The sequence below is a fragment of the Nothobranchius furzeri genome, chromosome 3 (assembly GCF_043380555.1).
Source record: "Nothobranchius furzeri strain GRZ-AD chromosome 3, NfurGRZ-RIMD1, whole genome shotgun sequence".
Taxonomy (NCBI): domain Eukaryota; kingdom Metazoa; phylum Chordata; class Actinopteri; order Cyprinodontiformes; family Nothobranchiidae; genus Nothobranchius; species Nothobranchius furzeri.
The window spans coordinates 91591458-91602566 of record NC_091743.1 but is presented as its reverse complement, the minus strand read 5'-3'; the positions used below and the strand labels follow the sequence as shown (position 1 = coordinate 91602566).

Below are 11109 nucleotides of genomic sequence, written 5' to 3'. Positions count from 1 at the left end.
GGATCTCATCCACCCCTGGAGCCTTGCCCCAGAGGAGCTTTTAACCACCTCAGCACCAGAGATGTGAATCAGAATCAGATTCAATCAGAATTGTGGCTCTCAGAGACCTGCTACTCTGCCATCACCTGTCTGAGCTTGTTAGAGACACCTGTCCTACTAGATTATGGACCTCCACAGAGCCGGAAAGGGCTTGAGGCAATCGGACCAAGCAGCTTGGTGAAAGTGGATCAGCTGTTGGAGCAACTGCATTCTGAAAGTTCTGTTTAAAGTTTTCTTTTTATTGACGTCATGATAATCTAATGTTCTCAGACGCTGAATTTCTCACCTGTAGCCTTAATCATCACAACTACCAGAATGGAAGGAATATGTGTGATGACTCTATATAGTATGAGTTTCATGGTGGTATTATATAGTTTTAGATGTACCTGTGTCTGACTGATGCATACATATTTTATGTCTTATCATCCTAAATGTGTATTTTGTATTTAATCATCACTAAACGGCTCAACTCTGCCCCCTGCTGGTTTAAATCTGAATGTTGTTCTCTAACTTTCATAGTTAACTAGAACTCTGTCTGATTCAAACTGAACGTTAAATCATCCTGATCCTGGTTTCTACGACTAGCTGTTTGCCTTTAGTCTCTGGACCTTCTAACTCTGCTGACGGCGTTGTAGCGCCACGACAGAGGGTTGTTTCTGAGGAGTGGGCTGGACGCGCCTCCTCTCTGAGCCATGAGGGGTTCTGAGTTCCAGAAGCTTCACACAAAGCCGCGTTGCCTAGCTGTGGCTAAGGAGCCTCTCTGACCTCACCAGGCGGCTTTGTGTGGGACTAAAGACCATCCTCACAGATTCATCTGGAATGCACTGGACAGAATTACCTCCCTAATCTTTTCAGGTTTAGCTGGCAGGAAGGCTCCAAAGTCCCCAGAAAGCTGTGAGGGTTGGCTGCACTTCAGCATTCAGGAGTTTGTTGTTTTCGAACATTTTTGAGAAAGAAAAGTTGTTTACTGGAACATGTGGTGCATCCCAGTCCCCACACTGATCAAACATCTCTGTAACATTTATGCACCTAAACTAGAAAACTGATGGGGCAAACACCCCAACGTCTTTCCAGTTGTGAGAATGCACGAACCCTTTAGAGAACTTTATTCCTCATCTAAGTCCACGGTAGTCTTCGTGTGCAAGACCTTAGAAGCAACAGACAGACACGTCTGCAAATGAAAACCAGTAAACAACTGGTTTCCTTCTTATTGAGATTCATTAACACACTCCTCAGAGTTCAAATCAAATTAAATCAAACTTTATTTATAAAGCAATTCATCATACAATGCACGTCACTCGAAGTGCTTAACAGATTAAAAAGGCTCCGCACACCCACATTCCCTCCCATCCCCAGAATTTAAAAACAGTCTGTAGATCTGTCTTCATGTCTGTCTGCAGCTCTGTCTGCAGGTCTGTCTGCAGGTCTGTCTGCAGCTCTGTCTGCAGCTCTGTCTGCAGGTCTGTCTGCAGGTCTGTCTGCAGCTCTGTCTGCAGGTCTGTCTGCAGGTCTGTCTGCAGCTCTGTCTTCATGTCTGTCTGCAGCTCTGTCTGCAGCTCTGTCTGCAGGTCTGTCTGCAGCTCTGTCTGCAGCTCTGTCTGCAGGTCTGTCTGCAGCTCTGTCTGCAGGTCTGTCTGCAGCTCTGTCTGCAGGTCTGTCTGCAGCTCTGTCTGCAGCTCTGTCTGCAGGTCTGTCTGCAGCTCTGTCTGCAGCTCTGTCTGCAGGTCTGTCTGCAGGTCTGTCTGCAGCTCTGTCTGCAGGTCTGTCTGCAGGTCTGTCTGCAGCTCTGTCTGCAGCTCTGTCTGCAGGTCTGTCTGCAGGTCTGTCTGCAGCTCTGTCTGCAGGTCTGTCTGCAGCTCTGTCTGCAGGTCTGTCTGCAGCTCTGTCTGCAGGTCTGTCTGCAGCTCTGTCTGCAGGTCTGTCTGCAGGTCTGTCTGCAGCTCTGTCTGCAGGTCTGTCTGCAGCTCTGTCTGCAGCTCTGTCTGCAGCTCTGTCTGCAGGTCTGTCTGCAGGTCTGTCTGCAGCTCTGTCTGCAGCTCTGTCTGCAGGTCTGTCTGCAGCTCTGTCTGCAGGTCTGTCTGCAGGTCTGTCTGCAGCTCTGTCTGCAGGTCTGTCTGCAGCTCTGTCTTCATGTCTGTCTGCAGCTCTGTCTGCAGCTCTGTCTGCAGGTCTGTCTGCAGCTCTGTCTGCAGGTCTGTCTGCAGCTCTGTCTGCAGGTCTGTCTGCAGGTCTGTCTGCAGCTCTGTCTGCAGGTCTGTCTGCAGCTCTGTCTGCAGGTCTGTCTGCAGGTCTGTCTGCAGCTCTGTCTGCAGGTCTGTCTGCAGCTCTGTCTGCAGGTCTGTCTGCAGGTCTGTCTGCAGCTCTGTCTGCAGGTCTGTCTGCAGCTCTGTCTTCATGTCTGTCTGCAGGTCTGTCTGCAGCTCTGTCTTCATGTCTGTCTGCAGGTCTGTCTGCAGCTCTGTCTGCAGGTCTGTCTGCAGCTCTGTCTTCATGTCTGTCTGCAGGTCTGTCTGCAGATCTGTCTGCAGGTCTGTCTGTAGATCTGTCTGCAGGTCTGTCTGCAGGTCTGTCATGATGCCTAGAACAAGGGAGGTTTATGGCCCCTATTCAGACAATGCCTTTCTGACAGGTTGGTTCTCAGGTGGAGCTCTTTTTAGCTGCTAATATTATTTATTTGTTTTTTGTTTGTTTGTTTGTTTGTTTGTTTGTTAATGCAGGTGAGAAACCAGGTTTCACCATAGGACCATACCATGCCAAACCGTATTTATTTGTATAGCAGATTTAAAAACAGTGTGTTAGCTGACCAAAGTGCTGCACAGAGTAAAAACGTCAGACGTTAAACCACAAGGTTAAAGTTCACCTTCATACACACAGAGTGCATGTCTAACAGTCATGAGAATAAAAACAGATGTGATCAAAATAGAGACTAAAACTGTTAATAAAACGAAGATGCGGAATAAAAAGGACGCTCTTCGGCCAAAAGCTGGATGAAAGCAGTAGGTATTGCAGTCGGATTTAAACTGTGCCAGTGAAGGAGTCTGGTGCACGGACAGAGGGGTGCAGTTTAGGTGCAGCAAAAGTGAATGCATGCTCTCCCAAGCTTTGTAGCTCATTTTGGGAACTCATAGCGATACGTGGTCAGCAGACCTTAATGACCTGGAGGGAACGCAGGGCGAGGGCAACTCCAACAGGTAGAGGGGGCTAGACCATTTAGAGCTTTAAAAGCAAAAATTAAAAATGTGACGTGCACTCAGTAGTGCACGGGGAGCCAGTGTAGACCAGTCAGAACGGGTGTGATGTGACAGCATCTGCTTGAGTTTGTAAGAAATCTTGCTGCAGCATTCTGAACTTAAACGACCGAGGGCGGATGCATCAACACCAATGAGAACGGAGCTTGCATAGTCCATTCTGGAGGTGATAAATGCGTGAATGACAGATTCCAAGTGTGTGTTTTTTTTTTTGAGAATGGGCTTTAGTCGGGTCAGGCGACGGAGCTGGAAGAGACAAGATCTTACAGTGGCATTAGCATACGCAGACATGGACAAGTCGGCATCTAACTCAATGCCAAGGCTAGTCACGCAGGTTCTAAGGTTTAGAGGAGAGATCCAAGTCAGTTGCAGATCATTTCTTGGTTTGAAAAGAAAGGCCTCGGTCTTATTGTCATTGAGCCTTAGGAAGTTGGAAGCAAGCCATGTTCTGATGTCCAAAAGACATTCTTGAAGCAGATTAGTGGAACTTGACTGATTTAGAGTGAAATAAATCTGACAGTCATCAGCGTAGAGATGTTAGTGCAAGCCATGTTAAGCTAAAATGTTACCCGGGGGAGAACGTAGATGAGAAAAAGGAGTGGATCCAGAATAGACCCCTGGGGCACTCCTCGGGGAGTAACTCAAAAGGTGAAGAGCAGTTGTCCGTGTGGACGCTGAAGCTTCCATCAGTCAAACAGGAGTGGAACCAGTGACTCCGACCCACGATTCCAGCCTGTTCAACAGAATATTGTGGTCGACTGAATCAGATGCTGCTGAGAGGTCGAGCAGTAATAACAGGACATAGGAACCAGCATCAGTTGCTCCATGGTTTTCACTCAGCACACGAATGTGTGCAGATCCAGTGCTATGGTCAGGCCTAAAGGCAGACTGAAAATGGTCAAGCAGAGAACAATCTTCTCGATGATGGGGGGCTGCATGGACCACTTTCATAAGAACCTCAAGGACAGATGAAACCGGTATTTGTTTACTTTAGGGGTTAAAAGGCCGTCTTTGCTCTTTCCGCCGATCATTTGGGTCCAACTCACGAGTTCACATGGACTGAGTTTTCCGCTGCTGACAACAGGAACTGTTGTCCCGGTTTGCCAGGCTCCTGCGACGCTTTTCTAACTGGTATTTTTCTGTTTCCTGTTCTCTCACCAGCAGCTGAGAGGAAAAGGAGGTGGAATCTGAACAGTGTCTGGTTTCTGGCTCTAAAGTTATCAGCCATGCTGGCAGAGTCACCAAGCACCCGGCGGTCGGCTCCAGAACTCAGCATGGTTTAAAACGCAGTGAGAAGCTCTGGCACTGCTACACTCCTCAACATCTGGAGCCCAGTGTTCAAGAACAGCTGCATCACTCGCCCACTTCATGAGCCAGCAGGATGCAGCCGAGGTCCTCGCACTCTCCGAGCGCCTCCTCATAGCTGCACACAAGGGACAGGTCGAATGTGTGGTCCAACTTATCAACAAAGGTGCAAAGGTAGCCGTCACCAAGGTGAGTTTGATCAAACACGGATGGGCTAAACACGCAATGGTACTTCTGATCAATCTCATGAATCATTTATCTGAAGAATTCTCCTCCTGGTGACCCAGATCTTCCTGTTTCATCTGCAGGTAATTGGTTTTATACAACCAATCTAAAGGCTCACTGGTGATTTAAGTGGACTCATTGGTGAATGACCTCCTCACCATGGTGGACCCTGGGAGTTGTGCAGTCCATTTTTGGACATTTGGTAGGGCGATCTGGTCCTAGATGAAAGACAAAACAAAGCCCCGTAGAAAAGATATTTTATGAGTTTAAAACCAGAGTACCTGGTGACCCGGCCTTTGCCGGTGGGGCCCAACCTGAACCTCATACATAGGCCCGTCCTCATGTGGACCTGCAGGAGGGACATGAAGGATCTGGTGCAGTGTGCATTTGGTGGAAGACCAGGGAAGAGGCCTTGGAGGTCCAATCCCCAGAACTGGCTTTTAGGACATGGACCATCACCTCTTAGTTTAGGACGGAGCTGGAGCTTTTGGAAGGGGTTGAGCAGTACCGGCTACGGTACAGCTGGGCAGTTTGGGACAATCGGGTGACGAGAGGGCCACGCATGTGATGTGTTAGGATGTCTACTATAGAAGACCCACGGTATAACGAGGTCTAGTAGTACAGAGGTCCTGTTCACACATCGGTGCTGAATGATCAGATATCGGTGTCCACTCAGACCCGTCTTGTGTACCACGACCCATTCAATTCAGTTCAGTTCAGTTCAATTCAGTTCAATTCAATTCAGTTCAATTCAAGTTTATTAATAAAGCACCAAGTCAGAACCAGAGTCGTCTCAAGGTCCTTCACACAGTAAACAACACAGGTCAGGTCATTCAGCCAATCAGTAACAAGTTTCCTATATAAGGAACCCAGCAGGTCGCATCGAGTCACTGACTAGTGTCAGAGTCTTTACAGCAATCCTCATACTAAGCAAGCATGCAGCGACAGTGGAGAGGAAAACTCCCTTTTAACAGGAAGAACCTCCAGAGGATCCAGATTTCCCAGACAGTGCAGTATGCAGACAAACACAGGAAGACGTTCTGGGAGTTTTCTTCTGACTGGAGATTTTACATTTGTGTTTTACATGTATTAGTCTTCAGCAGCGGGCTTTTGTGGGGGTTGGGGGTGGAGTGTGTGTGTTTGTGTGTGTGTGTGTGTGTGTGTGTGTGTGTGTGTGTGTGTGTGTGTGTGTGTGTGTGTGTGTGTGTGTGTGTGTGTGTGTTAAGCATCACTAGAGGTGATTTAAGGATGGGTCTGAGAACCACTAGCCCTGACTCGGTGCCTCTCCACTGGTACTGGTTCAGACGGGGAGCAGGGGGCACCCTCCCGTGCCTTTACGTGAACAGCTGTGCAGACCGTGCGCTGCTCTGTTAAAACTTAGATTAAGGATTTGTTCCGTTCCGGCAGATTTATGCCTGCGATACTTTTCACTGTGACAGATGCAGCAGCAGCATCGTAACGCTGTGGTGGGTTGTGTGTGTTTCTGTGTCTGCAGTATGGCAGGACCCCCCTGCACTTGGCCGCCTACAAAGGCCACTTGGAGGTCATACGGGTGCTGCTGAAAGCTGGCTGCAACCTGGACGTCCAGGATGATGTAAGTAGATGAACCCATCCATCAGCCGCGGGGCCGGGGTGTGTTTTTACCCATCTCCACTCCTGACTGATGGTTACCAGCAGCTGCTTGTCCTTTTGTTTTCAGATCCTTTTAAGCTGGATTTACAGTTCCAGCTCTAGACTGTATCTGTGTCCTAAGTAACCGTAGCCCGATGGCCTCGAGTGGCCTTGAGTGGGACCCTCTAGACTGCCCACTTGTGGGTGTGCCTGCAGCACGTGAGCCTCTCTCCCACACAGACGGTGGCAATCCTGATCCCTGGCACTGTAACGTTCACTTTCTGTGGTCACTGAGTTCTGCAACCGGCTGCAGTACATCCTCCAGGACATGGGAGAGCAGGAGGTGCAGGCTAAAGCAGCAGCAGGAGGAGGAGGAGGAGGTGAAAGGAAGAAGTCAGAGGAGAAAGGCTGGAAAAGATCCAGGAGGATCAGAGAAAGAGAAGGAGGTTAGATAAAATACTCTTCCTGAGCCTCCCCCCAGTCCCTCCCCCTTTCCTTCCATTTCTCCTCCAGTGGTGTTGTGCTCGGCTCACTTTTTATCTGGCTTGGAATGACCTTTTCTCTACTTTTCTTCCCGTTTATCCTGTTTTTTTCCCATGGAGTTGATGTGCATCTTCCTCCCGGTGCTCTTGTGTCCGCTCGGTGTCCTCTCTTATCTCCTCTTCATCGGGCCTGGACTTCAGGACTTGAGCAGACATGAGCTAAGCCGTTACCAGGAACTGCTGTGTCTGCAGCTGGACCCTCATAACTGCTCAGAGCTTGGTTGGATAAAGGGAATTTAATAAACTTACTGCTTTAATGGAGTTTTATTTCATGAAAATATGGAATTAGGCTCGTGTCTTGCTGCTCTTCTCGGTGCTTCTCATGCTTAGTTCAGATTAGCTGTGACCCTTTCAGTCTGTATGGATTTATAGATGTGGCGGGGGAATGTTGCTTCTCTCTCTCGTCCTGGAAGTTTTCTCTTTTGTTATTCGTGACACGGAGTCGGGTCATTTCAGATGAAGGATCTGTAGATACAGTCTCAGTCCACCTGTTGCTATTATCAGGATCTTTAGTCTAGACGAGTTTAAATAACAGATGTTGTTTATTTTTACTCTGACAGGTTTTGGCTGACATCCTCAGACGTGTCACCAAGTGACACGTCTTTATTTGCTAACCTGTTTCTACCTGCTGGGAAACAGCTGATAAAATCCAGCAGCTGGAGTCCAACCACATCAACCAGCTCCATCATGTCTCAACATCAGATGATCTTAGTTTCAATTCTGCCATGAGAGGAGGCTGGGTGTATGTGAAACTGAAGATTTCACACCAACTCACCTCTTCGTGTGTGAGAGCAGATACCGTAATGATCCTCAGGAGGCCACGGAGAAACGGTCTGAACTGAGAAAAGCTGGTTTAACGCGTCATGAGCTTAGACCACAACCCCCTTACATGCATCTCCCAATCCTCTTCAGTCTTAGACATAAGTCGTTTTCAGAACAACGCTAAGCCAAGCTACTGCTAGCCTGAGCCAATGCTAACGTTAGCTTGAGCTAACACTAACATAAGCCTGAGCCAACGCTAATGTTAGCTTGAGCTAACACTAACATAAGCCTGAGCCAATGCTAATGTTAGCCTGAGCTACTACTGATGCTAGCCTGAGCCAACCCTAATGCTAACCTGAGCCAATGCTACTGGTTAGCCTGATCTATTGCTAATGCTAGCCAGAGCCAACACTTACACTAGCCTGAGCCAATGATATTGTTAGCATGAGCTACTGCTAATGCTAGCCAGAGCCAACACTATCGCTAGCCTAAGCTAACACTAACATTAGCCTGAGCCAACGCTAATGTTAGCCTGAGCTAACACTAACATTAGCCTGAGCTACTCCTAATGCTAGCAAGAGCCAATACTAACACTAGCCTGAGCCAACGCTAATGTTAGCCTGAGCTACTACTGATGCTAGCCTGAGCCAACCCTAACGCTAGCCTGAGCCAATGCTACTGGTTAGCCTGATCTATTGCTAATGCTAGCCAGAGCTAACACTAATGCTAGCCTGAGCCAATGATAATGTTAGCCTGAGCTAATGCTAACATTAGCCTGAGCTACTGCTAATGCTAACAAGAGCCAATACTAACGCTAGCCTGAGCCAACGCTAATGTTAGCCTGAGCTACTACTGATGCTAGCCTGAGCCAACCCTAACGCTAGCCTGAGCCAATGCTACTGGTTAGCCTGATCTATTGCTAATGCTAGCCAGAGCCAACACTAACGCTAGCCTGAGCCAATGATAGTGTTAGCCTGAGCTAATGCTAACATTAGCCTGAGCTACTGCTAATGCTAGCCAGAGCCAACACTATCGCTAGCCTAAGCTAACACTAACATTAGCCTGAGCCAATGCTAATGTTAGCTTGAGCTAACACTAACATAAGCCTGAGCCAATGCTAATGTTAGCCTGAGCTACTACTGATGCTAGCCTGAGCCAACCCTAACGCTAACCTGAGCCAATGCTACTGGTTAGCCTGATCTATTGCTAATGCTAGCCAGAGCCAACACTTACACTAGCCTGAGCCAATGATATTGTTAGCATGAGCTACCGCTAATGCTAGCCAGAGCCAACACTATCGCTAGCCTAAGCTAACACTAACATTAGCCTGAGCCAACGCTAATGTTAGCCTGAGCTAACACTAACATTAGCCTGAGCTACTCCTAATGCTAGCAAGAGCCAATACTAACACTAGCCTGAGCCAACGCTAATGTTAGCCTGAGCTACTACTGATGCTAGCCTGAGCCAACCCTAACGCTAGCCTGAGCCAATGCTACTGGTTAGCCTGATCTATTGCTAATGCTAGCCAGAGCTAACACTAATGCTAGCCTGAGCCAATGATAATGTTAGCCTGAGCTTATGCTAACATTAGCCTGAGCTACTGCTAATGCTAACAAGAGCCAATACTAACGCTAGCCTGAGCCAACGCTAATGTTAGCCTGAGCTACTACTGATGCTAGCCTGAGCCAACCCTAACGCTAGCCTGAGCCAATGCTACTGGTTAGCCTGATCTATTGCTAATGCTAGCCAGAGCCAACACTAACGCTAGCCTGAGCCAATGATAGTGTTAGCCTGAGCTAATGCTAACATTAGCCTGAGCTACTGCTAATGCTAGCCAGAGCCAACACTATCGCTAGCCTAAGCTAACACTAACATTAGCCTGAGCCAATGCTAATGTTAGCTTGAGCTAACACTAACATAAGCCTGAGCCAATGCTAATGTTAGCCTGAGCTACTACTGATGCTAGCCTGAGCCAACCCTAACGCTAACCTGAGCCAATGCTACTGGTTAGCCTGATCTATTGCTAATGCTAGCCAGAGCCAACACTTACACTAGCCTGAGCCAATGATATTGTTAGCATGAGCTACCGCTAATGCTAGCCAGAGCCAACACTATCGCTAGCCTAAGCTAACACTAACATTAGCCTGAGCCAACGCTAATGTTAGCCTGAGCTAACACTAACATTAGCCTGAGCTACTCCTAATGCTAGCAAGAGCCAATACTAACACTAGCCTGAGCCAACGCTAATGTTAGCCTGAGCTACTACTGATGCTAGCCTGAGCCAACCCTAACGCTAGCCTGAGCCAATGCTACTGGTTAGCCTGATCTATTGCTAATGCTAGCCAGAGCTAACACTAATGCTAGCCTGAGCCAATGATAATGTTAGCCTGAGCTTATGCTAACATTAGCCTGAGCTACTGCTAATGCTAACAAGAGCCAATACTAACGCTAGCCTGAGCCAACGCTAATGTTAGCCTGAGCTACTACTGATGCTAGCCTGAGCCAACCCTAACGCTAGCCTGAGCCAATGCTACTGGTTAGCCTGATCTATTGCTAATGCTAGCCAGAGCCAACACTAACGCTAGCCTGAGCCAATGATAATGTTAGCCTGAGCTACTGCTAACATCCTTGCTGGATGAGAGGAAAACAGCAAAGAAGAATGTTGGAGCACACGTGCAACGTTCCAGGATGTAGTAGGAACATCCAGACTATGAATGAATGCTAGATAGATCCATCTCATATGGAGTTATCCAGATACTGTAGACAGACGCTGTGTGCACGCCAAGGGATACAGTGTTTCCAAAGAATTCCTCTAGCCGTGGTGCTAGTTGACCGGGGAGTGGGGTGGGTGTGTGGGTAGGAATAGTTTTTCTTCCGTGCTTTTGTAAGGGGGGTTGGGATTTGAACCATGACGCTGAGCCAGTCCGAGGAAGACTCTGGGATAGTGTCCTTGTGAGTACTCATCCTACTCAGTCGATACAGTTTGGGTCCTTCCCAGAGCAGTCTAGCCTTCGTGCTTATTCTCATCCCTGCTTCAGCGAATGTCTTGTTGCCTAGAAACCGTGATGGCACTGAACAGAGGTTAAAACTCTAGGTGACTGGCGTAACCCTTGTTCTCTGAGTGACTGATTAGGTCACGCCTAGAGGGTTCCCACAGTGAGACACGAAGCTAATGCTATGAAAGAGAACTAAGCTAATACATGCAGAACTACAGGACTCGTCGTACTAGCTCATTTATGAGTCTTTATCTTTGTTTTTAAACAAAAAACATTGTTTAAAGACCAAATATGCAAATAAAACAGTTACAACACGACCACTTTGTCGTTGGTTTTTTTGCCACCAGAAATGAATAATTTACCAACATTTAAAACAAATCC

At 47.9% G+C, this 11109-nt stretch overlaps 1 protein-coding gene across 5 annotated transcripts in view; it reads left to right on the top strand.

Annotated features, from left to right (window-relative positions):
- The first annotated feature begins 4463 nt into the window (after positions 1-4463).
- Positions 4464-11109, top strand: part of ankrd6b (ankyrin repeat domain 6b) — a 32866-nt gene continuing 26220 nt past the window's right edge. For 2 of the 5 annotated variants that reach the window (XM_054733754.2, XM_054733752.2), the window contains exons 1-2: positions 4464-4781; positions 6313-6411. In XM_054733754.2, coding sequence (XP_054589729.1) covers positions 4656-4781; positions 6313-6411 — 225 coding nt within the window. In that variant the 5' untranslated portion in view covers positions 4464-4655. The other 3 variants (XM_070549770.1, XM_054733749.1, XM_054733750.2) reach the window with 3 other exon arrangements.